Source organism: Schistocerca americana, chromosome X (genome assembly GCF_021461395.2).
Source record: "Schistocerca americana isolate TAMUIC-IGC-003095 chromosome X, iqSchAmer2.1, whole genome shotgun sequence".
Taxonomy (NCBI): Eukaryota; Metazoa; Arthropoda; class Insecta; order Orthoptera; family Acrididae; genus Schistocerca; species Schistocerca americana.
Window position 1 is genome coordinate 887,314,108 of NC_060130.1, and position 27,848 is coordinate 887,341,955.

A 27,848-nucleotide genomic window follows, 5' to 3' on the forward strand; every position below is an offset into this window, starting at 1 on the left:
ACCAGAATATGCACCAAGACAAATTTGAGTTACTTTGTAGATTCCTTTATTCTGTAAACAATGAGGAACTGCACGCATTTGAGAGGAATAAAAGATTGTTCAAGTAGGGATCAGTCATTCAGCATTTGGATGAAACCTTTAAAAATTCATACAACATGGGGTAAAATTTCTGCGGATGGACCTTTTATGTGATGGAAAAGAAGGTTGGCAAGAAAAACGTACCTACCTCTAAAAGCAGCACCATTTGGAATGAAGTCCTATGACATCTGTGAATCATCAACATGATATTTATAGCAATTTATTATTTATACGGGAAGCCCCACAGAGACAGAAATGAAGTTTCGTTCTGCAGATACTCTGAAAACAAGTCAGACTGTAGTAAAACTTGTTGAGCCTCTTCTCAACATAAGCCATATGCTCTGGGTGGACAACTAATAAAACAACGTGCATTTGTGTCACTTTTTGAAGGAAAGAGGTATGAAAGTCACTGACACACTTTGACTGAATAAGAAGATACATGATACCTTGAAAAATGCAAGATTCAAGAAAGGTGAACTGGTAGCATATCACTCACAGGGTGTTATGGTACTGAAAGTGATGGATGAAAAATGGATGGCCGTTATTTTAGCATTCTGTAATGATATAGTTGGTACAGAAATCAAAAGTGGCATTAAAGAATACTTTTCTTTTATGGGTTGTGTAGATCTAAAGGATCAGAAACAACCACCTTTTTTCGTGGAAAGGAGGAAAAGTGTAAAGTAATATATGGAAACATTTGGTTAGCTGGTGAACATTGCAGTGCATAATGCATTTATTATTTATAAAGTCAGTCAAAAGACAAAGAAAGAAACACATGTAAATTACAGGTTGCTTCTCATGTCAGATCTGCTGGAAATTTGCAGGAAGAGTGTAGCTTCACCTCAATGTGGGTGGCCTTCAAATGCTATGCCTAAATGTCTCACAGCAAGGCATTTCGTTGAGAAGGTCCCACCCACAGACAAGAGGATAAATCCTACAAGAGAGGCACAGTATGCTACAGGAAAATGAAAGGAAACATCGTTCTGGTGCAAGGATTGTGGTGTAGGACTTTGTTTCGAGGTACACTGCACTGAAAATGTATGTTTAATTAAAATGAAGATGTATTGTTAACAATTCCTGAAAATTTAATTAATTTTCTACAAATAATTCCCACCTTAGAGCAATTTCACTAAAACACTACGTTCTGCATTCCTGTACCAGCTGGCCGTATCAGCTACTGCCAGTAGGCTAAGTGCACATATGGAAAATAACAGCTTGAAGGGTTGAAAATAAAGATAAGAACACTTAAGTTACTTTGGTCGTTCTACTGCATTTAGATTCCATTAACTAATGCTTTTTTCACATTAAGGACATAGATGGGACTAGTGATCTGACTTAGGATATAGTTCAATGTGTATTGTAATTCCTTTTGCCTTTCAGATGAATGAAAAAGTCAGCAAATCACTAAATGTGAATAAAGCAGTTATTCACAGTTGTGGTCTTCCGACCTCATCAGTTCCATTTTTGAGGGAAAAGAATTTCTAAGCTTTTCTAAAGGATTAGAATTCTTCGTTTTGGCTGATACGGCTGCTGGTTTGACTTACTTTATGCCAAAAATAGCATCCTTGATGTGTGTTGAAACTAAAGAAATCATGTTATTTTTGCAAAATAAAATGCACGAATAATATAAATAGGAGCAAGGATTTCCAAATTCATTTAATTCCTGCCAGGACAAGAGTATTTGAGATGCATACAATTGTATTTATGAAATATGTTCTTTATAGTCAGAACTGCTCAAGACTACCCTTCTTGAGAGGGGGATGGAGAGAATAGCTGACAGCAGGATAGGAGGATATGAGTACATGGACAGCGACAGCTCTCACAGGTATAGGCAGGTATAACTGTACCGTATTTACTCGAATCTAAGCCGCACTTTTTTCCCGGTTTTTATAATCCAAAAAACCGCCTGCGGCTTAGAATCGAGTGCAAAGTAATCGGAAGTTCTGAAAATTGTTGGTAGGTGCCGCCACAACTAACTTCTGCCGTCAAATATATGTGGCGCTACACAGGCATGCTTTACAGACACAAAGATAAATACTGGTGCCAAAACCTCTGCATCAGTAAATAAATTAAAAGAAAAGGCAGAAGAATGTAAACATTATGCCATGTATTCTTTTGTGTTTGCTGCTATCTCATTTAAATCCGGTCTGCCTAATAAACTACGAAACTAGGGTGAGACAACAGCAAACGCGGAAGAATATGCTTATCATGTCATGTTTATATTCATATTATTTTTATGCTGAATAGTGATACAATCAGAAATGAAGCACGGCAACTGACTAGATTTTTAAATCTAAGACGACTCTAATTTCTGTGCAGAATGTAATGTACTAAAGAGGCGTCTGCAAAGATTTTCAAACAGAGAGAAATTTTCGTTAAACTCTCGTTCAGAACATCTATCATACACAGTCTATTACTTGGTTCTTGTTGATCATTATCAAATAAAGCAGCAGTTTAAGTAACAACAAATATAGTCTCTAGCCATTGTTTCGCCTATGAGACAATTCCTCTCTCTTTTTTTTTGTAAGCCGCGGTAGCGCACACAAGAGCAAGCCATGCCGCGGGCGGCTACAGGTCGTAAACACTCATTATCAGAATGTGACAAACAATGCGTGACACATTACAGTAATGCAGTTTCAGCTTAGAGTGACGTAAACACCTATAAAACGAGAGCTGCATTTATCAGATCAAAGCAAAATAAGCAATCGATTTAAACCAGATGAAGCAGGTGAAAAATGAAGGGTACCTGTACAAATACATGCAGAGCGCCTGACACATAGCAATGGCTACTTGGTAAAGCTTAACTGTTATGCTTACGACTCGATCCAAAATACTGTAGCTGTATCTTCATCCATTCGACCTAAATTGTGTCTCATGTTACAATGAACCAACTTTGTTTTGATTTGGAGGTTCAGTCTAAAACTTTTCTCTCTCCTTGAATTTCGAGTCTCAAATTTCAGGTGTGGCTTAGATTCGGGAAATTTTTTTTTCCCTTGATTTCGAGTCTCATTTTTCAGGTGCAGCTTAGATTCGAGTAAATATGGTAGGTTGTTTGCAGTATGAAGACGAAAGGGACAGAACAGAGATGAAATTGCTTAAAAATCAATGTAGAAGCGGTCAAAGAATCAAGAAAGGGTCAAAGAATGATAATGATATGTGTACTCCAAAATTAAAATTGTAAGCAACATATGAGACATTGAGAACTGTAGTAGAACTGAAGCTGTTTTTTTTTTGGGGGGGGCGGGGGGGGGGGGGGGAGGCATTGGAAGGTGAACATGGTGGATTAAAGTGAGTAGTGGAGATTGATGCCTGGAGGTCGTGGGACCAAAGGGTTTGAAGTTCAGTTTATTGAGCATCTGATGAAATTGATCAAACTTTGCTGAGAAGCAAACCCTGAAACTGTTGGGTGGTCAGGCTAGTTCTTTGCTACACATTCGTGACAAAAATCTTACAAGTAGACAGTTGATTGCCATACTTGCATAAAATGATGCATACCTTCAACCATGTTTGTTAACAGTCTCCCTCTGTTAGGTCTCCATTTCCTCCCTGGCCTTTTCCCCGTTTGCATCTATAGTAACTGTTGCTGCTCTTATGTTTGTATCCTCTTCTTGTCCCTTTGTATCCTCAACCACAATCCATTTCCTTCCTTCATTCATTTCAGATTTCAGAGCTGAGCAAAAATCACTACTACTTTACGTGACTACTCCCCACTCAGTGCCTCAGGTATATTATTGTCTAGATCCAACCCAGGATTTCCCATTCTTGTTTTTCTTACCTGGTACTATAACTGTATTTTTCAAGTATTTGTGGTAATACAATACAATTCATCATTTTTAGGATGAATATCAAGTTGTTGTTCAGAAAGCATTGAATTCCCAGGCAGATGAAGGAAGTGCTGACAGATTAAGAATTGCTTTCGAAAAGCTGACCCAAAGTGCTTCACTGAACATGGACCGTCAAGAAAAAAAGAAGTTCAGGGAAAACTTCGAAACATTTGTTGCTGATGTTAGTGGTTTCCTGTTTTACAAATAATGTTTGTTTTGTACAGATGAATGTGATGTATGTTTTTAAATGTTTGTGGAAATACATTTATTTAATGATCAGTAGATTCAGTCAAAATGTTATCATGTATGTGAATTAGCAGAGATAGTAGACCTAGCGAAAAATTTGAAATATTTGTTGCTTATGTAAATGATAGAATTTTTGGTTAAATAAAGATAGTCTTATGTATTTGATAGTTTACTCATTTCTTTTGACTCACAAGGGAACATTCCCAAGTGTAAATAAATGATCTTGATGAAACTTGACAGGTGTGCACAGGGGGGGAAAATAATGCAATGTGTTTTTCTTTTTCTTTTTTTTCCCCCAATTTCACTTTAAAGGGGTAAAACACACCCCGAAAGGTCATTTGGTATATTAAGTTTAGAGGGTATATCTCCAAAATAATGATAAATAAAAAATGTTTTTCATGTAAAAGTTGATATGTAAATAAAAGTCTTGAAAACTGTATAATCAGCTTTTGTAATAATTTGAAATTTTGCAAAATACCCCACCACCATTAACTAATTTTGAAAAATGAAAACTTTTATTAAAACATAAATTAAAGCAGTTTTCAAGCCTCATATATCCATGCGTAATAAAGTTGGTTTCTGAAATACCATTTTTGTAAAATAAACTGTACACAGTGTGCTGATGGAGTATTTTCAACATAACCAATTAAAATAACTAAATATTCATTATTGTTCTAATTATTTATGTTACTTATTTTTATTTTATTGTTTTTTACGTGTTGCATTCATCTCTCTCTCTCTCTCTCTCTCTCTCTCTCTCTCTCTCTCTCTCTCTCTCTCTCTCCTCCCCCCTCTCCCTCCCTTCCTCCTCCTCCTCCTCTTTTTTAAATATATATATTTTCTTAATTGAAAACAATAAGTAATTCATTATTACTGTACAAAATCCTTACAATAATTATAATCTGTAAATAATTGCTTAAAACTTAATATTTTTACACCATGGACAAAAATGAATGAACTTTTTTTTCTCATAATATACCTGACTGAGAACACAATATAAAAGAAAATTCAGCAGGATTTCAAACTGTTACAGGTGATCCTTTTAAATATCCTGATTTGTATCAGGCATGTTTCAGTGCATAGATAAGCCTTGGCAAAAACAATTGATTATATACTAGTAGCCGCAACTTGATTATATTGTTTCTCAAGTGGAGATTGATATCATCGTCCAACAGAACTAGATCTGAACCTCTCACAAAGTTCTTCCAACATCGAAAACTTTATACGTCCCATGGCTGTACCTGTGCTGTCGTGCAAAGCTTCTTGAATTTCAGATATAAGGATTGAATCTCTTCTATCATCTTCTTGACCTGTATCCTTATTTTGATAAGGCCTCATTTCTTCTGAGCAGCTATAAAGTATCTTCATGTAATCTGTCTATCTTCCTGCTTCAGTTTCTGTTTCCATTACCCACTTACCTCTTTCATCACTGGTCGCTGCACTACTCAGCACTATAAAATACTTTTTTTATTTTTTTAGTGTATGTGCAGCATCTGCATCATTCTGCATTCTTCTTTATCATTTATACATTTATAGTTAATTTCATCTCTGTGTTTTCACTTTCAACATTTGTGTTGTTTCTGTAAACTGGAGTGAATAGGGACACAAACTGGAAAAATTTAATCAAATGAAACCTCAGACTTGTGTTCTTGTTTATGTGTTGGGACCAGTGCAATTAAGATGGCCATTCTGTTATCTACAAGATGTTTTGACACCAAAATTGTGTTTTTATTTTTTATCATGTTGGTAGACATTTTAATCTGCTGGTAATGTGCATAAAATTTTTATACATTTTAAAATGTTGTTTGATGCTATGTGCTGACTGTATTGACGTGTTGTTGCAGTTAGACTCTCAGTTCAATGAATTTGGTGAGTATTTATACATAATAAATGTTTACTTATCTTCATTCTGAAAGCAACCATTTAATTTGTTTTTAAGTAGCATTTGTATAGTTCTATTGGGGTGAGTAGGGACAATACGAAAAATACCAAAAGTAGTTCTGGTAACATATTTAGCTTAAACATATGTAATTAAAATGACAGACAAACTTTATTTTTAAAACCTAACCTCAGTGTTAACCTCTTTCCCATGATTCACAATGTCTAGGACACACAAAAGTGACCCTCGATCGAATGTACATCGTCCTGTTGATGAGAAGATGATAATGCAGGCAGTTACTCCAGAAATGTCCACAAGGGAAGCAGAAAAAAAATTGAAATTTCTAAGCCAGCCCTAAATTGTTATATGAAGCAAGTAAGAGAGACACCTCCTGGAAATATTGAGTTCCAAAAGAAAGGTGGTCAGACTTGTCTTCCAGATCATCTTGAACAAGAACGTGGTGAACGACTTTTAATTTGTGCAGGTTAGGGCTATCTTTTAAGTGCCTTTGACTTGGGTTGCTTCATAAAATATCACTTGGACAGAGAAGGCAAGAATGTAACTAAATTTAAAGACAACATGTCTAGGAATGAGTGGGCACTTGACTTCCTGACTAGACACAATGCTGAATTCTCTCAGCTCATGCCATAATAACAAAATGAGCCTGTACCATCACATCTGATTATAAACTATGACACGTCTGCACTCTCTGATGACCCAGGCTGACACAAACTTATTTTTAAAAGAGGGTGCAAATACCCAGAGAGGGTGATAAGCAAGTTGAGTGTATCTTTCATGTTTGCAGCATGTGCTTCTGGGATGCTGCTACCCCCCCCCCCCCCCCTCCCCCAATGTAATCTACAAATCAGCATATATGTATGACTTGTGGACAGTTGCCTTCTACAACCACAGTAAGTAGAGCTGGATGGATGGATGGTTACAGAGAGTTATAATACTATCGTCGATTTGAAAGAAGGAAGCTTGTGATAGGTGACAATTTAAGTTCTCACTTATCTCCAACAGTTGTCAGGCTGTGTGAGGAAAATAACATCTTGTTTGTATTCCTTCCTGAAAATTTGACGGATTTGACACAGCCATTAGATGTTGCCCTATTCCGACCACTCGGGATAAGCTGGAGAAAAATTCTTGAGAATAGCAAATCCAAAGCAAATGTCAAAAGCAGAGCATTTGATAAAAAGTATATTGAAACTTCCTGGCAGATTAAAACTGTGTGCCCGACCGAGACTGGAACTCGGGACCTTTGCCTTTCGCGGGCAAATGCTCTACCATCTGAGCTACCGAAGCATGACTCACGCCCGGTACTCACAGCTTTACTTCTGCCAGTATCTCGTCTCCTACCTTCCAAACTTTACAGAAGCTTTCCTGCGAACCTTGCAGAACTAGCACTCCTGAAAGAAAGGATATAGCAGAGACATGGCTTAGCCACAGCTTGGGGGATGTTTCCAGAATGAGATTTTCAATCTGCAGCGGAGTGTGCGCTGATATGAAACTCCCTGGCAGATTAAAACTGTGTGCCCGACCGAGACTCGAACTCGGGACCTTTGCCTTTCGCGGGCAAGTGCTCTACCATCTGAGCTACCGAAGCATGACTCACGCCCGGTACTCACAGCTTTACTTCTGCCAGTATCTCGTCTCCTACCTTCCAAACTTTACAGAAGCTCTCCTGCGAACCTTGCAGAACTAGCAGAGTGAAAATCTCATTCTGGAAACATCCCCCAGGCTGTGGCTAAGCCATGTCTCCGCTATATCCTTTCTTTCAGGAGTGCTAGTTCTGCAAGGTTCGCAGGAGAGCTTCTGTAAAGTTTGGAAGGTAGGAGACGAGATACTGGCAGAAGTAAAGCTGTGAGTACCGGGCGTGAGTCGTGCTTCGGTAGCTCAGATGGTAGAGCACTTGCCCGCGAAAGGCAAAGGTCCCGAGTTCGAGTCTCGGTCGGGCACACAGTTTTAATCTGCCAGGAAGTTTCATATCAGCGCACACTCCGCTGCAGAGTGAAAATCTCATTCTGGAAAAAGTATATTCCTTCTCATACGAAGGAAACATTAAATTTAATGGAAGAAATGTTGAAAGATAATATCCAAAGTGGTTTTCGAAAGGCAGTTATATTTCCTCTTAACTGGAAGAAAGTACTTGACAACTTGCCAATTGAACATGAAGAAACATGAACTGCTGCCCCAGCCTCTGCAACAGTCAATCTGATAGAATTCTTGAAAGTAATGCTCTACAAGAATGATGAAACAGAGCAGACAAGATGTTGGAAAGAGAGACTGAATGCCCCAACTGGTCACAGTGTTACTCTAGCAGACTTCCAGAAAACCAGTGTAGATGATCCAGAACAATTATCTAATGATGAAGAAACTATTCCAATTGGTCTAGATTCTTCTGTAGAAGACACACAAAATGATGCTGCAGCCACTGCAGATGATGAGATAAACACTTTAAAGGAAGGAGACTGGGTTAAGATGAAGTTTTCTTATGATGGGTGCCTGAAGGTGTTCATTGGAAAGGTTCTTCAAATTGATAAGGAAAATGGAAAATACAGTTGAATATTTCTTTACCTGTCAAACAAGTGCTCAGATGTTTTTGTGTTTCCTGATGTGCCCGATAATTGTGTTTTCTTAAAAGCTAATATTTTGGCATTTTGAAGAACAACTGTTACACCTTCGAGCCAAACTCATTTCTGTAATGACTGATTTGTTTCATTAATCAGTTTTCTAATTTTATGTTACCCCTGATTTGTATAATAGTAAATTGTATTGTAAAAATTATAGTTATCAATTTAAAATAAACAAAAGTTCATTTGTACTACCATACTTATATAATATCATCAAGTCTTAAAGAAAATTATGTCCCTATAGACCCCACAAGACATTTGGATAGGGAACACAATAATAAACAAATGCCTGTCCCTTTTCACACAGGACTAGGGACACAAACAAAAGAAATATATATTTGTAGAGGAAAAAGGAGAATAGATTTTCTTTATATGGCATGGATAGCATGAGCAATATTACAGAATATAAAAATGTTACCTTCAGTACAGAAGTAATTTATTGTTCAGGAATAACAAAAGAAACACAAAAGTGTCCCTATTCACCCCAGTTTATGGTTCTGTATTTATTCTCGTATCTCACATGTTATCGATGGCTGCCTCTTTGTTACCGTATTGATCCTAGTATGAGGTCTGCTGCATTTACTGCACCATTCCATTTTCCACATGAGTATCTTGCCAAAGCCTCATTATGAGGGTGGTGCCATGTCGGGAGAATAGGGATGTGAGGCAAAATTTGATACCCCAGAGATGTAGCATCTCTGACTGTTTCCTGTTCAGATTGAGCAAAAACCCCTTTTCAGACAGGTTCCTGCAATGCTTCATTTTGAGAGGCTCCTGTAACCTCGTCACAATATTTCAGTATTATTATCCTGGGGTAATTTGTACTACACAATGGCATTGACAGATAACACTCAATATCACCTTGCCCAATGATGCCTGAGTCTTCATAGTTTTTGGCGGTGGTGAATCCACTCATTTGCATTGCTCTGTTAATTCTTTGTCTTGGAGTCATAGTGATACACCCAGCAGTCATAGATGGTGATTAGGTAGCGTCAACACATCTTGATTGGTATATGACAGCTAAATGTTTATGCTGCTGCCTTGGTCCCACAGCCTTTTTGAATGGATGTGAAAGTCGTGTAAACCAGTGCGCAGTGATCTTTGTCACATTTGAAATGTTATGCAAGATGCTTAAAACTGATTGTCACATGTTTTTGCGCCATTACTTCGATTGTGATCTTCTAGTGCCGAGGGCTCCACTTCTCTTGTGATATCCGGTTAGTCACAGAGATATTGTTTGCCATTTAATTCTTCAGCATTCAGTGTCTAGTGTGGTGCATAGTTGTATTACACTTCCACCAACGCAGCATGGATTGCTGCAGTGTTTTCTCCCTTTCAGTTGTAGAAAATGAATTATCACATGATACTTCACTTTATCGACGGGTTGAGTCTTTTCATTTTGGCCCCTCTAGTTGCATGCTATGGTGCAGGGATTTCAATGTGTGATAGGACGGCAAATGTGCATGCAAACAAAGAAAATAAAGATTTATTGATGTTATAATTAAAAATTTATGATTATCCCTCGTAATTATTTTGGTACGTGGCCTTACAGAATTATCAGTTTTTAAAACACAAATTAATTACTGACATTAGCTGCTAGTGGGTGTTGATTTAAATCAATGGGGAAAATTGAAAATTTGTGCCGAATTGGGATTTGAACCCGGGTCTCCTGCTTACTAGACAGATGCACTGACCACTGCACCATACGGACACAGTGGTCATTGCAGCTGCGCAGACTACTCTAGCACACCACCTGTCAAACCCAAATTCTCAACTTATCTTACACTACATATGTGGTGCCCTTTGCCCATTATCCTCATTACACACAGCATTTCACCAATTCCCATAAGAGTTCAATCATGGTGTGCATCTGGACTGAAGTGATCAGTTGGTTTCCTCACCTTCATTATGTGTAAGTGCTGTCCAATCTTTTGGACATGTGAACAAAATCATCCATGAAATGCCACACAGAGAACCATATGAGAAGAGCAAGTATGGCTGCAGGCCACTAACCAGCCTCATTTGTCAAGAACTGCAAAATTTCAAGAACAGATTATTATAGCTCCTCTTATGATTTTACACACCTCGGTCAATACTACAATTAAGAAAGGAGATGGTTTGCAGACTATTAGGTTGGTTAGTTCATTGTTTACACCAATAGTAGCAGTAACTGAGTGATGATGGTCTAGACAGATCCCTGACATTTACAAAACACCTAGCAGTAACAGAATGGAAGCTAAAATCAAGAAATAATATGTTAAGGACACTGACAGGTGCTGGCTGTGGATCTAATGCAAACACCATAAGAACTACAACCCAAGCACTTGTGTATCCTGTTCTCCTGTTTAGAGTAAAAGTAGCAATGTCAACAAAATATATATCCATCTAAATGTGCATCACGACAGGAACTCTCAAATCCAAACGCATTCCAAGGCTGTCAATACTCACCAGTATTGTCCCTCGTAATCCGTTACTCACCAATATTGTTCCTCGTAATCCGTTACTCACCAATATTGTTCCTCGTAATCCCCGATGACAATGGATGAAACTAAAAACATCCAGAGCTTTACCAGTTCATGAACCATTGAATAACTTACAGTGCACCAGACTAAAATCTAGAGGATCAGTCTGAGTAAACAATGTCCGATTTGCCTCAGAAAGCTATAATCCAAGAGACGAATTGAGAAATCAGTGGATGTCCTTCCATGGTCATAAGAAGTTAGGTAAACCAGATCTGACCAGCCAACCTCAGGGAGCAAACCAACCAAAATAAATATGGAGTTCCCTCAACTGTATCAGAACTTACTACACCATGACCAAAGCAACATGACACACATGGGGAATTACCAATGATGACCTGTGTGATTGCTGAACAAATACTGAAGCACATTTTACATGAATGCTTGAAAAGAAAACTCATGGGTACAGGGAAAGACCTCGTAGACCCAATACGTGCAGCAGTTCATGGTCTGAACTCTTTGGATAGCCAACTATGATGGAAATCTCAACTTATAGCTATTGCCAGTTCTCCAGCTTTCATTATTACCTATACAGACACACATACATATGAGCTGTGATTAAAAAAGTAATGGCAATTTTTTGATTTTGTGGGCTTTATACATCCGATTTTCAGAATTATGTTCCTGATGTATGTTTGCATTTTCAGCTGTTTTGACTATTTAGCTTATTGTTGACGGTCAAAAAGGTTCTGTGGGTGTTTGCGAATGCTCAATGAATGTTTACTTTCAAAAGAGATGGATAAAAGAACTTGCATTAAATTTTGCTCGAGAAATGGAGTAAAGTGCAGCACCGCGTTCAAAATGTTGACTGTGGCTTTTGATGAATCTACTATGAGTAAGACAAGGGTTTACAAGTGGTGTAAGCATTTCAAAGAGGGTCAGAAAGATGAAGATGATGACCACCCTGGACACTGTAGCACAATAATTGCTGAAGAAAATTTGGAAGAAGTAAAGAAAATGGTTCTGGAAAATAGTCAAATCACCATCAGAGAGGTTGCTGGTGATGGCAGCATATCCTTGGGCTCGTGCCATCAATTTTTTGAGATGTTTTGTGCATGAAATGCGTAGCAGCATTGAGTTTGTTCCAAAATTGTTGAATTTTGACCAGAAACGACTTCATGTAGACATTGCTCAGGAATTGCTCAATGAAGCTGACAATGATGCAGAACTTCTGGAAAAGGTTGTAACAGGTGACGAAACATGGGCATACACATATGGCATTGAAACAGAGGTCCAACTGTCCCTATGGAAACTATTTGATGTGACAAGACAAAAAAAAAATTGATAAGTTCCATCACATGTGAAGGTTCTTCCCACTGTTTTCTTCTATTGCAATGGGGTAGTGCATAATGAGTTCCTGCCTTGCAGTCGTATGGTCAATAAGGAATACTATCTAGAAGTTATGGACCATTTGTATGAAGCAATCTGAAGAAAAGACCAGAACTATGGCAAAACCACTCATGAAAATTGCATCACGATAATGCTCCTACCCACACCTAAAAAAAAAAAAAAAAAAATAAATAAATAAAATAAAAAAAAAAAAAAAACTGTTATGTTGCCTCAGCCACTATATTCACCGGACATGGCCCTCTGTGAAAGGACGTCGTTTTGTCCCCACTGATGAGATAAAAACAGAATCACTGAAGAAGCTGAACACCACAACAAAAAGCGAGCTCCAGGATTGGAAAATTCGCTGCCATAAGTGCATCTTATTTACTTTCTTTTGCATAATGAATACTTTTCACCTAACTGAGGAGTTAACCCAGTGTATTGTTGTGTAGGACATCAGTGAACAAAAATACGTTAATTTATTTATTTCTACATTCAAAGTAATCGATATTCTTGTGTCAAAAGTAACTGACACACACTGTATTAGTAAGTCTACTGTACAGTTCAAAGTTTGTTTTTATCAATATCCACACACAAGAACTTGGAACTTTCTATGCTGTTTATTTATTGCTTTTTTTTTAACAAAAAAGGTTTATAGCTAATCCATTTCTGAAAACCCCATAAATAACTAATGAAATAATCATTTACTCTTTTCCCTCTTTGTGCTTCTGTGCTCGGCTTGACAACAATGCTTATATCATCTGCAAAAATGACTAATTACGGTTCTAGATTTCAATAAAATAGTAAATCATTGACAAAGAGCAAGAAATGTAATGCGACCAACACCCATTACAATTTTCCAGACTCGGATGAAGTGGCGGCCCAATTTGTAAGACTAACATCTTAGTGCAGCTTTCCGCATGCTGTTTCGTAAATAGGAACTTAATAAAGCACATGCCAACTCGTGTATCCCATACAAACTTAATTTGTCTGATAGAATTTATCATTGATGCAATCCAATGTCTCGGATTTGTTGAAGATCCCAACTGGTGTTATTTCATCATTTAAAAATTTTATTATGAAGAAAGGAAGGAAGATTGGATTTAACCCATTGCTAATGAGGTCATCAGAGACAGAGCACAAGCTCAGATCGAGGAAGGAAATTAATTAGCTGTGTCCCTTTCAAACGAACCAACAGGTGTTTGCCAAAAGTGTTGTAACAAGTTGACCGCCACATGTGTAGTGATAGATGTTTTGCCATCAGGCCAGCAGGCATATGGCATCAGCTGTGATGCTGCTATAGTTTCCAGTGGCCTCGTGGCAGTCAACATGTTAGAGAAATCACAGAAAACCAAAATCTGGATAACGGGATACAGATCTGAAATGCCAATCTCCCAAATGAGAGCACACGGACTTACCACTGTCCCAACATGTTCAGTAATTTTATTATGTGCTCAGTGGAAGTATAAACAGATGCCTCAGTAGAGCAGCCCTTTTGAAATCCAAGCTTAGATTAAAATATTATGTTGTCAGACCTTGCTCTGTCTGGCAAACTGCCCTAATTATTAATGTATTATACAAGAGACTGAGAACATTGCATCTTTTAGGGCCACACCTGTTAATTGTTTTATTGAAGTAATATCAAATTCATATTGCCATAAAAAGTGTGTGCAGTGTGGCTTAGTAGTTAACATTGCTGCTTGCATGCTGCGGGTCGCCAGTTTATCATTTCTGGAAGGTTCTGTATATAGTATTTGTGTATTCTGAATTATTATTGCATTGTATTACAACAGCTTAATCTAGAAAATCCTTAATTTCATTTCATTTCATTTTTATTGCTACAAATATTTACTCCGTGGATAGCAGCAGATCGATATGACACTTAAACGTTCTTTAGTTGTCAGCACTGGAATACAAACAAAAAAAACATTTTCCCCCTCACATCCCCACAGCCCTGAAGTAAGCAGCCAGGTGTATTTAGTTCACAGCCGAATTTGCCAACATCAGTTAGAATTAAGCACATATTAAAACATTATTGTGTTTCTAAATATTTTTGTTTGTTACTGAGAAAAACTGTTAATGTTAGTTGATGTCTTTGGATTCAGCTATTGGGTGATAGATGCAAAAGTGGCTATGATGCCATCCTGCTTCTTCACAGGGACCAAGGATATTCTGAAAGTTTAGTAATGTTGTCTTGCAGAATCTTCTCTACTTCTTGGATTACCTGCTGTTCAGTCAGTTACACTGTACATGAGTGCTGGTTTATTGGTAGATGATACCCATGATTGATAGCATGTTTTTTGACAGGCCGCTTGGCCTGTCTTTTCTCCATTCAGGATTTGAAAGCATGCAAAAACAGCCATTCTGTGTCAATCATTCACCAACGTTGTTCCTCGGTCAGATCAGATCCTATTGGAAGTTCGATAGCAGCTCCCTCCCCTGCAGTGTTCATAGAAGTAGGGGAGTAAGAGTCTTTGCTGATGGCATTAAGCTGCCCTCCTTTGGCTAGTTTGGCTGTTCCTATGCGTATATCTTTAGGGATGAGTTGTGGCTGCTTGTGACAATTAGTGATCCTAAGTTCTCCTTGACCACCTACAGTACTTATGATCACTGGGGGCGTATAGATTTCTTTTTGTGAGCTTGAGTGAACTCATCTCATTGCTGATGGCGGAATAACATTACCTTCAACGCCAGTCACCCAGAGCAATCTCAGTTGTTTGTGATGCTTGAAGATGTCACATCTGAGAATGACATTATGACTACATTCTGATAAAATGACAAATGTGAAGGGCTGTGTTATGTCATTGATTTAATATATTTTCCTATCGGCTGGACTTATTTCCCATTTGTGACTTTCAGCAAACAGAATTATTATCATGTAAAGTAGTCTCCTTTACTTGGTGATGATAAGTATCCGAAACTGGAAAAGAAAGCCCAGAGATAACTAGTCTCGAGGCAGGGTAGCCGTTGATGATGTCAGTGAGGTTCCCTGATGACAGCCACATGACTTTCACCCGTGGTGGATTTTCATATGGAGTAGCCTCACCTCCATGGGTGGTTGCCTCCCATAGGTTTCCTGAATTTGGCCACTAGGTGAGTGGTTGGTACCTTTGTAGGATCATGGGGAATAGCTATGGCATTTTGGGGAGTGACCTCATCTAGGATATGGCGATGAATTCCATCCCACAGGTCGACTCTAATTGTCTGCAGCTGACTGGCATTTATAGAACTGTTCTGATGTTTGGCATGTGGCAGTGTACTAGTTGTCGAAAACTCACCTTCTTTGTCTGAAGTACTGTACAACATGTCCAGGGTGTCCACAGTGGAAACACCAAATGTCTGTTTCTGAGCAAGGCATTGTACTTGGTATAGGAGTTAGTTGTACCTGCACTGGGTGGATTCTGGATAGTTGTTTGATGACTACGGCATAAGTTCGAGTTTGTAAAGTACATTTTTCCTGGTGTGTTTCACTGGTGATGGAGACTGGTGCTAAAGACTAGAACATCTATTCCTTCAACATTCTATATTACTGTACTTAGCCAAGTATAAGACAACCATGAATGTAAGATGACCCCACACCTTTTTTTTCTTTTTAAAAAAAAGAGGCTCCTTGAGAAAAATTTATTTTTCACATATTCTGACTAATCAAAATTACAAACTGTTTTATTGACAGAGTATGTGCTAAAAAGTTAACATTATACCTATTCTAAACTTGTGCCATTTATTGATTATACCAGGAGGAATAAAATAAACAAAAAGAAATGTTTCTAGAATGAAATTTTCACTCTACAGCGGAGTGTGCGCTGATATGAAACTTCCTGGCAGATTAAAACTGTGTGCCAGACCGAGACTCGAACTCGGGACCTTTGCCTTTCGTGGGCAACTGCTCTACCAACCGAGCTACCCAAGCACGACTCACAGCTTTACTTCTGCCAGTGCCTCGTCTCCTACCTTCCAAACTTTACAGAAGCTCTCCTGCGAACCTTACAGAACTAGCACTCCTGAAAGAAAGGATATTGCAGAGACATGGCTTAGCCATAGCCTGGGGGATGTTTCTAGAATGAAATTTTCACTCTACAGCAGAGTGTGTGTGCACTGATATGAAACTTCCTGGCAGATTAAAACTGTGTGCTGGGCCGAGACTCGAACTTGGGACCTTTGCCTTTCACGGGCAAGTGCTCTACCAACTGAGAGCTTCTGTAAAGTTTGGAAGGTAGGAGATGAGGTACTGGCAGAAGTAAAGCTGTGAGGATGGGGCGTGAGTCATGCTTGGGTAGCTCAGTTGGTAGAGCAGTTGCCTGCGAAAGGCAAAGGTCCCGAGTTTGAGTCTCGGTCCGGCACACAGTTTTAATCTGCCAGGAAGTTTCAAAAAGAAAATCTTCAGACCATTTTCTTTTCTACTAGTGCTGTACTCTGTGGCATCACTATTTGTAATAACCACCACCACCACCACCCTAATAGCACAGCTGTTAATTTATATCTTCATTGTCACAAATATTTTGCTGTTTGTTCCAGATATGTTGCTATTTCTCAGGTAATTGTTATGGTGGGACCTGAACACAGCTTTTTTTTCTGACTATATATCTGATTTCGCTTCTATGCTGATGTGATAATGTTACAATGACTCTCGCTTCCAAACGTATCACCTGTCCACCGCTCTCTGTTGGTTGTGTAGAACCAACTGACACACCACCTTTCATAACAGTTATACGTCACGGCATGTGTTGACACCATTGCAGTAAGAAATACGTAAGTATGCCACTGGCCCCTGTCTAGAATTTTACCATTTCCTGTAGAAATGAATACTATTCTTGAGTATTTGTCCATTTCTAAAGACAGTTTGATTCCAACTGCAAATGGACTCAGGCAAATTGCAGTTTAAATGCAGTAAGTGTTCACAAAAAGCTACAGTACATGATATAGATCCTATGGCCAGCAACACAATGAACTTAGCTACTCACTTGCCACTCCCCTCCCCACAATCATCCTAGCTCCCAGCCAAGCTGGTGTCACTGTTCCCTTTCCAAACTTTCAGTAATGCTGAACCTGAGCAACTGCGAAAAACAGACTGCAATATCTTGTAGTATGCAGGTCATATTTGACACCACCAACCAATACACAAATAAAAGATCGCAACTACAATTAAGTTCCATTCTCAAACTTCTGCTCTCCCTGCAATCTAGTGACATCTGTTGGTACTACTATCTCCATGACAGGTCTTGTTGCTTTAATTTATTCCCACAATAACAATTAAAGTCATTTTAATATGATTTGTTTGCTTTGTTAGACATTTCATTCTGGATTAGTGTTACTTAAAACATCAAAAAACTATTAATTAATCGATAGTGTCTGCACTATCGATAGTCCTATCATTTATAATGTAATTTTTTTTGAATTGGCGCCTGACAAATTGTCAGTTCGTATTACCTCCATGGCATTTGGAGTGCTGATGGAAAGTAGATTGCATGGAGGTATTTAATCAACAACCAATATGGTGGCACCTTCGCCAGTCTAAGTTGTTTATAAACTATGTTGTTAATAGATTGGTCGCTGTTGGGGAGGGGTTGTGAAAGAGGGAGTTTTCTTGTTTTTCTTTCAATGATGACAACTGACGGTTGTGCTCATCTCATACTGATGCATTATACTGACTTTCATCTTCAAAGTAGTGAGCTTGCTTACTTGTAGCAAGGAATACAAATGTAAATAAGGCTGTTGTAATACAACACAGCTAGTAGAGAAAAAATTGACATTTTAAAGATTTGTTAAGTGTTTCTGATTGTATTGTATAATGTATTTTAAAATAAATACAATTATTGTTATTAGTAATTAAACACACCTGCTACAGTCCTCTTCTGTTTCTGAGTCCTCATTGTACTTACAAGTGTTTTCAGTTGTACGTGTTAATGTCTTATGGTGGCTAGACATAATCATTAAAATATACAGCTGTATCTACATGCTATCTGCTTTCAAAGCATTGCAGTAGATTTTCATAAGTAATTCGGGCAAAATGTGAACGTTTCAGTGGATGTGAGACAACTAATCCCTTCTTGCCAAGAGTTGACTGTGAATGTTCAGGAATGTTTTTGCAGAACTCCAAATCCTGTAGATATTTCTGAAGCTCACCATTATTTTTATTTTTTTTTTCATTTTTTCAAGTTTACATCATTCTGCAACCTTATTAATAATTTTTTGAGTGTCACGAGGAAGAATTCTGCCTCTAAAGCTTCTAGCTCTGCGGGGTATTGTAAGAGGTGACCTCAGTGTGCCAACAATCACTTATTCATCCCTCATTTCGTTATTTAAATGCCACACAACAACAGGATTATCCTTCATAACACAACTATAATGCCATAACTGTATAATCACTGTCATTGGCTGGAGTGAGACAAAGAGCACAGCAGCGAAGAAGTGTTCCGAATGGTGCCGACATGAAACAATCAGTACTTTTCGCACACCACCAATAGTCTCTGTTGGCTGAGGAAATTCTGCACCTCCAATATTATTTTGTTTATGTAAGAGGTGCGCAAATAGAGTTTTTTGTTATTGTTTTGAAAATGAACCATAAAAATCAATCATCTGTGTGGAATTTTTTCAATAAAGTGAGGGATAGTCAGTTTGTAAAATGTACCATCTACATTAAAGATTATAAACATGATCAAGGAGTAGGACTAAATTTAACAGACCACTAAAAAACAATCATGGTGAAAAACTAGGAATCACAAATTATTAATAGAATTGAAGGGTGAGGGATCAACTTGTGAGCTAGATCAAGTGCAAAAATTGCAACCAAAGAATTGAGAAGCTCTACAAAAAATTATTTTAACACAAGTCAGTTTACAATGCCAGTTAAAAAAACTTGGTTCTCTTTATGCTTAAATGATAGCTATTGATATGCTGACGTACAGAACTTCCAACAAGTTTTGGGGAAAAAAAAAAGTTTATGCCTTAGACAGCAGATATGAGTTGCCAGATAAAACCACACTTCAATGTTTATTGATCTCAAAACTATAGGAAGAGGTAAAAAAATTATTTAGAGAAAGCCCTTCCAAAATGTAATTTTTTAGTGTTACAACGGACTCATGGAAAAGCAACACAAATGAAGGCATACTGCCATTGACTTGGCCGGCCGTTGTGGCTGAGCGGTTCTAGGCGCTTCAGTCCGGAACCGCGCAACTGCAGGTACGAATCCTGCCTCGGGTATTGATGTGTGCGATGTCCTTAGTTCTAAGTTCTACGGGACTGATGACATCAGATGTTAAGTCCCATAGTGCTCCGAGCCATTTGAACCATTGACTTACCACTTTATTATAGACAAAAAATTAGTTTCACCCATATTAAATGTGACAAAAACTAGAGGTCACCATAGTGCAGAATCTATGTACATGTAACTAACATTTAAAAAAATGTTCCTTTCTTTAACTTGTCAATGCCATGCTGAGTTTTGTTTCATTCTTGTGATCAGTACATGTCAGTGTAAGTCAAGTTGGGGTAACTTGTAAGATATTTCTTGGCAGTTTTATCCCTCCCCATGACCCCTCTTGTCAATAGAAATCTTAAGCCGTCATGTCACTTGTGTTCTGTTTATGGACACTGCCAATTGGAACAAATCATTGAATAACTGGGTATTATAGGAATACATTAGTAAGGTGGGTAAAGGTGCCAGCACTGCTGTCTCTCGCCACATCTTTCCTTATCCTTCCATAATACCGTATAGTGCTCTTTGTACAGCTCTATGGGCTTCCCTGACGAAAGGCGAAACACCCAACAAAACTTCTACAAGCTGCACACTTTGTGTCAACTGCGCTAAGATCACAAGTGCTGCCGATCTCAGCGATGTAGCAGTGCAGTAGTGAGATGGCCCTCTTGTTTTGTACTGAGTGTCAACCCAACTGTGAAGAAACTTAATGAGTGAAGAAGCCACTCTTGATCTCTTCAATGCAGTTTCAGTCTTTGTTATTCGCATGTGCAGTTTATACCATATCTGCTGCAGTTCATCAGCAGCATGCACACCTAAGGTAGCAGCATTGCATGGCAGACCAGTAAACACTTCCCCCTCTCGCCTCGCTCTCCCTCTCCCTGTATTCCCCGTGCTTCTAAGACACTGAAGCTCAACATAACATCGGCAAGTAACATATTAACCCAATTTTTATGAGAATTATTCTTTTATATATGAAAGTAATTTTTCAGATAGCGAGACATTGAAAAAAGAAATTTTTTGATAATATTATGAAAAATTTTGACATACTGGCAGGTTACTTTAACATTACATTTTTTTTAGGTCATCAATCATATCTTACTAGAATACAATATCCGTGACAAGACAGTAACAGTGGTTACAGATAATGCTGCAGTTACAAAAACCTGCCTAAATCTTAAGGATCCAACATTCACCCTGTTTTGCTCACTGCATCAACTCCAAAGTACAAGATTGTTTCAAAGAAGAAACATTTTCCAAAATGTTATTGAAAACAAAGGCTATTATGCCTTTCTTTCATAACCCTGCACTAGCCGTAGACAAACTGCACGATGTTCAAAAAACAGCAAACAAAAAAGAACTAAGAGGTGCCGACTCCATGGAACAGTTCATGCCACATGCTCAAAAGAATTTTGGAAGGACGAAATGAGCTTGAGATTGCGATCAATGACAGTTCAAAAGCACTGCCTGCCCTCACAGCAGAAACTTACTCAGCTATACAAGAGATAATAGATCATCTTGAACCTTTTGAAGTAGCAACAACAACACTCTCAGGGGAGTCATACATCACTACTTCCTTAATTATACCTCTTTAGGAGGTATTGCTGCAAAGTTTTCAGACTTGTAAAGCACCTTAACAACCAATGAAGGACAAAGTGTTCTGGATTCCTTAATTAAAGCAGTCAGTGAAAGAGTTAAACCATTTAACACATTGACTGTTTGTATGCTTGTTACATTATTAGATCCTAGGTTTTAGGGCATTTCAAGAGGTGGAGAATGCTGCACAAGTACTTCAGAAAGAGTATGCTGCTATCATCGCATCAACTACAAGAGCTATACCTGAAACAGAAGCATTAATGAGCAGAGCTTATACGTCTACTGATACATCTAACAGTTTGGAATTTGATGATCTGCTTCTTTTTTGCCAAATTAACAACAGCATAACATCGATGTCGTTACACCAGTCAGTAATTCCATGATTGACATATCAGTATTTTGAAAAACCTGTAGCAGACAAGCATGTTTGTGTATTAGAATATTGTGCAAAATCTAATAGTATGTTGTGTGTAATGACCATTAAATTTTTGTGGTCTCCAGCGAGTTCAGTTCATGCAGAAAGGGTTTTCTCCAAGGCATGATAAACAATGACTTAAAAATGCAACAGACTGAAGGAGAAGAATTTAAAAGCCTTACGTATATGTTTCACTGTTGTATTTTAAACAACCGACTAAAGGACAAGAATTTAAATACCTTACATTTTATAAAACAAAATTTGCATATTTTGTATTGTTGTATTTTAAGCAATAGAAATTCTTAGAAAGCTATTTTACATTTGAAACACCTGCCAAAAACAATCTACAGTTAATCGATACATCGATAGTTTTAAAAAATACTATTGATAATGTTGGATGTGTCAACTATCGATTTTTAATTTCCCTTCTTGTTTCAACTCAATGCCACCATCATGTGCTAATGCTCATTAAAAGTTGTTAACTTTTTACCCGGTATTGTAATACGTGAACAGTGACCTAGTTTCTCATTTGAAATCCAGTTAATAAATCATTACAGTCTCTCAATAAAAAAAATATTGGTCTGGGTTCTTAATCAGCTAATGTTTGTTGAAGGACAACATTTCTAATTTTGAATTTTACCGTTATGTGGCATTAATGTTTTATTGGTATCCATACATCAGGGTGTATACGACCCAGGACAACCGAGAGATCCGGGAATTTTTTCATCCGGGAGAAAACCAGGAAAAACACGGAATTTTTTAGAATTACAGGAATTTTTCATTGTTTTAGTATTCAGTTAAATTTTTATAATTTTGACTGGTAAGAACCGATACTCTACCAAAGTATATTACTGTATCCCAGTACTGCAGAATAATACTTCAACAATAAAACATAAGCGAGAAGAAAAAAACGAAAATAACCTAAATCGCAAAGGAAATGCGCCATATACGACAGACAGTGCTCATGCAAGCGTCTACCAACAGCAAAATGTGTCAAAGGTTTTAGGAAGACTATGCAATGCTTTATAACAACAAATTGCCTCCGATTTGCGTGAAGTCACAACTGTTTACATTAGATTCATTTTAGCAGTTACGTGCGGGCTCATGCCCATTCACAGTTGAATAGCGTTTGAGTAGTAGATTCTCCCGCTTCTGGCTACAGGAATGTGGCTGTTGGCTGTGCAAGCAGTAGCATCAAGCAGCTAGAAACTACCGGGAAAAGAGGGCGCCATATTCATATTCTTGTGGGGAAAGATCTTTTTTCACAGAGCGCCTAGCATCCAGTGCACTTTGGTCTATCGATTATTCATATGATTTTGAAACGCATCCCTGTAGGTTTTTGAAAATTTTTGTTTATTTCTGAATGAATCATACGTTGATTTTTGAATGCGTGCATAGTGTATGTGATGTGTCTGTCAGGAGAATCCTCATCGCATCTAGAAATAAACTTGGGGCTATAAGAGCTGAGCGGAGTAAAGCCGAACGGATGAACGCCAATCGCTGTCTGATTATGTGGTTGATTGGGTTTGCAAATGTTCAGCGTTGTTATAATTACTAGCGAAATCCGTAGATTCAGACTACCAGAGTGGAAATAAACGACTGACAGGAATAACAGGTGAGAAAGATTACGTATTATCTTCTAGGTGTATTCAAGAAAATTACATTTTGACATAATTTTTGGGCAGATCGTTACACTGGTAAGATCAGTTGTACAGTGCCCGGCTAGCAGCCGCTTAAGTTCTATTCTGGAAGTAATGCGGAAAACGTCTTGTACGAATATGTAACAACGCCTAACCGGAGAATAATTGCGGGATAACTAGTTTGTGAAGTTAATCGGCGAACAAATTCTGACAATGGTAGGAATAGCTATAGAATTCTTGATGACAAGATTGATTGTTAGAACGAGGAAGGAGAAGAAACGGGGACAACACACAAATTATGGAAGAATAAGACGATTCCAAATTTATATAAAAATTTCGTAATACTGCCTTTCGATCTCGTGCTTGAGAAACTGGTGCGTATGAATTAAATGTGAAACTATTTCCTAACAAAGCTTTTTGCTTGTTGTAGGCCTAATAGGCATATGATATTGGTACTTCGTGGATTATATTCTGTCGTTTTATAAAAGTTACCATTTGCGCCAAAACAGTCTTGTTTATTAGGTGCGTGTTACAACTGCTGCAATATTAGGCAGCTTATTTCATTTTATATAGCAGACAGTGACAAAATACACGTAATCAGATCGAGAAACCACGCCAGTCTTGGGTATTATTTGTATTAACAGCTTTTACAGTATTAGATAATGACATTTCGATTTTTTTAAAAAATACTTTAAATGTGCACATTTTAGTATGGTTCACAAAATCCGTTGCGCTTGCAGTATCCTCTGATGTCGTTTCTTTTATGATAATGTATGATATTTTAATGTTTTACACGTACGTATATACAGGCTTCCTACGTCATGGTAGCTACGCATGCGTTGTGTCGCCTGTTATCTGGCGCTCTCTGGCATCTGCTGAAAGGAACCAGTTTCCAACAGGTTGCGGGAAAATATTGCGAATGGTGGTTTGAAAAGCGTTACTTTCAAAGTAAATATCCTTTTACGTAAGTTGAACTATGTGCGAGAATGTACCATGAATTTCTTAAATCAAAGAGCGTTTGACTCTCGTTTAAAAATCAACTCTTTGATGACGAGGCATTTAGGAGAATTTCGAGCCCTGAGGGTCAGACATAATGAAATTTTGGGACTAGTGCAGCAGGGGATACAACCCGTCGGCTTTGGACAATGACGTCACAAGTGGCCAATCGAGAAGCGATTCTTCTTAGTGTTGTAGCTCCCTTCAGTGGCTGATAAGTGTTTTTTGACTTTTTTTTTTTTAAAAAAATCTCACGAGATAGAATGAACAGATCCACTTTATTAAGCAATCAGTAAAAAAACTAAACTGAAACATAACAGCAAAAGCGAAAATGGTAAACTGCTCTCTGGCGGCTTGTGACGTCCTTGTCCAAAGCCGACGGGTTGTATCCCCTGCTGCACTAGACCCGAAATTTTGACAAAATTTTTGGCCAGATCGCTACACTAGTAAGGACCAGTTGTACAGTTCCCGGCTAGCAGCCGCTTAAGTTCTATTCTGGAAGTAACGCGGAAAACGTGTTGTACGGATATGTAACAACGCCTAACCGGAGAATAATCACAGGATAACTAATTTGTGAAGTTAATCGGCGAACAAATTTGACAACGGCAGGAATAGCTACAGAATTCTTGATGACAAGAATGTTTGTTATAACAAGGAAGGAGGGTACATATTTTGGAAATTTCAAAAAATATTTTTTTTTTTTTTGAAATGGTTTAAAATTTTCAGATTTAGGTAGCATAGTAATGTTACATATCAAATTGAAGGGAATTTTTTAGAGGAAAACAATGGTGCAAGTTTGAGCTCTCTGGGTTGTGCAGTTTTTGAGCTACAGCATTTTTAAACAATCATCGATTGATCAAAAACAGTTTTTTTATTTTCAAACCCTTGAAACTCAAAAAACAAAGGTCAGAAAAATTTGAACAGACATTTATGTCATTATTAAAAATTTTACTGGCACATTTGTGTGATATATCTTAAGGTGTAACATGCGCAAAAAAGATCAACATTATATGCGACAGTTTAGCTTCTCTTGCAGCTTGTTAACCTTAGAGACCAATTTTATATGTGAAAGCTTTGCTTTTCATGTATCAACACTATGTATATTAATTTAAACTATTAACTTTCCCTGTTCGTGTTACTTAACAGTGATGTTGCTGTTAGCTGACTACATCACGTGTCCTATGCTCTGAATATCCGCTGTCATCGGCTGGCGAGATCACGTGACATGAGCTATGGCTGGCTTACAAAAGCACATCGCAATCTAGGTTTCAATGATTCGGAAAGTAACATACGGTGTTTGGTGGAATTCCAATGTATACTTTCGTAATACGAAAATATGCAGCGTACATGTTGCTGCACATCATAGATATTTCAAAACATGTCTTTTTCCCTACGTTTCGTTTTCTAAAGTGTCGGGAAATTCTACGCCCGTGTATAAAACCATAACCATTCAAAGGATTCATAAGTTTTGCAGTTCCGAAGGAAAATATACTGTCACTTAACACGGAAAAAGTGTGTTTTCACCCGGGAGAAAGTATTTTTAACCAGGAAATCCAGGAAACATCCGAGATTTTTTTTTCCTTGTCCATGTAATACACCCTGATACATGCATGAGAAGGTTCACTGGAAATCTGTTGAAATACAATAGAAATTTGTAAGACCATAGAATTTAATGCTATTTCCTCCTGTGTTTCATAAAATTGTCAAATTTTAATTAGAGCAATATACTGTTGTAGTGGCGAGTTCATAGTTTGTCGCATATCTCTTGCACTAGGGCAGCACGTGTCAGTATCACGTGATTTTTTTTAGCAACATCGACACTACCAAGTGCTTCAGTGTATCAGGAGATCTTGAACCTGTTTGGGATGTATCATTTGCCAAGCTCTGGCCTTCCAAATTCTTCAAAATATATCTGCACGTGACTTCAACAGCTGAAGCTTCATCTCTAAATGTGCGACTACTTCTACTGAACAATATAAAAATGTTGAACTCTGCAGCAGCAATAGTTTAATCTGTGAATATAAGACGACCCTGTACATTTTTTAATGACAAATTTGGGAGGAAACCTCTTCTTATAACCGGATTAATGCTGTACCTCCTGATTTATTGGGTGGACATTCAAGGCTGCTATAATCCTGTGTACTTGGTCCGACATTTCTGGCTGCCACACGCATTCAAATCATTTAGTAGACATTTGTGATTGGTCTCATATTCCAGAATAATTACTGTCATTAATCATCTGTTCACACAGACAGCACAACAATTACAGGAAATTGCAGAGTCACAACTTGAGGTCACTGATGATGCCGCAATCTGAAGCAGAAAACAGTTGACACAAAGTGTTCCAAATGGTGTCAACTTTCAATGATCAGAGTCATAGGATCCAGCAGCCAATGTATCACACCCTTACTATAGCTAGTGTAACACATACTAATTCATGTAGGTTACCAATTAATAATAAATCGGAACATACACAGTCCAAAGTGCCACCCCACAGTCAGTATTGACTTTTGAGCAAAAAACCTTGACAACCCCCTACCCTAGACTGCTTGAAAGAATCATAGTATTTCATAGGTATGGACATGCAGCAGGCAACTGGAAAATCTAGGCCGACCTGGAAAAGACTGAATTTATTACTCCTAATGGCTTCTGTAAGTTTACAGTTATGCCGTTTGGACTGTGTAATGTGATTTATAAAAGACTTCTGTACCAAAGCACATCCCTTGTATGAGCTACCACAGGGAGATACCAAATTTGTGTGGAACAAGATGCAAGAAAGATCTTTCCTTGTCCTTAAGGAGGTACTAAAATCATGTTCAGTTCTTGCATTTCATGATGAGAATGCCAAGACAGAACTTACCACTAATGCTAGCCATTATGGGGTAGGTGCAGTTCTAGTGCAAGTTCAACAAGGTGCTGAAAAGGTGATAGCTTGTGCTTCCAACGTACTCTCCAAGTCAGAGATGAACTATTCAACAACCAATAAAAACTGCCTTGCAGTTGTTTGGGTCATCAACAAGTTTTGGCAATATTTAGCAAACCATTCACTGTTGTGATGAACCACCATTCTCTCTGCTGGCTGACTAGCCTGCAGGATCCATTGGGTTGATTGGCGAGATAGTCACCAAGGCTTCAGGAGTACGTCATCACAGTAGCAGACAAACGGAGATGCAAACACAAGGATGCCAACTGTCTTTCAAGGAATCCTTTTGAGGTACACATCAGTGTGAATGAAATCTCAGTCATTGCTGCACAGAGGGAAGATCCAGCTGAAAACACAAGTCTTGAGGAAGGAGGAACCGACCAAAGGAGGAATCCAATTAATATATGGAATATTATATATGACGAATTATGATCTGATGTGGCTAAAATCGTTGTTGGTGATCCCAGCTCATCTGTAGCCAGCAATGCTGAAGTTTTCCACAACACTCCAACATCTGGTCACCTGGGATCGTTGAAGAGTCTTGGACAGAATCAGACACAGGTATCACTGAACAG

At 38.1% G+C, this 27,848-nt stretch overlaps 1 protein-coding gene across 3 annotated transcripts in view; it reads left to right on the plus strand.

Annotated features, from left to right (window-relative positions):
• Positions 1 to 4,308, plus strand: part of LOC124554892 (exportin-4-like) — a 231,368-nt gene extending 227,060 nt beyond the window's left edge. For all 3 annotated transcript variants that reach the window (XM_047128568.1, XM_047128569.1, XM_047128570.1), the window contains one exon: positions 3,916 to 4,308. In XM_047128568.1, the coding sequence (XP_046984524.1) occupies positions 3,916 to 4,110 (195 nt within the window). In that variant the 3' untranslated portion in view covers positions 4,111 to 4,308. The remainder of the gene's footprint in view (positions 1 to 3,915) is intronic.
• Positions 4,309 to 27,848: the final 23,540 nt, after the last annotated feature.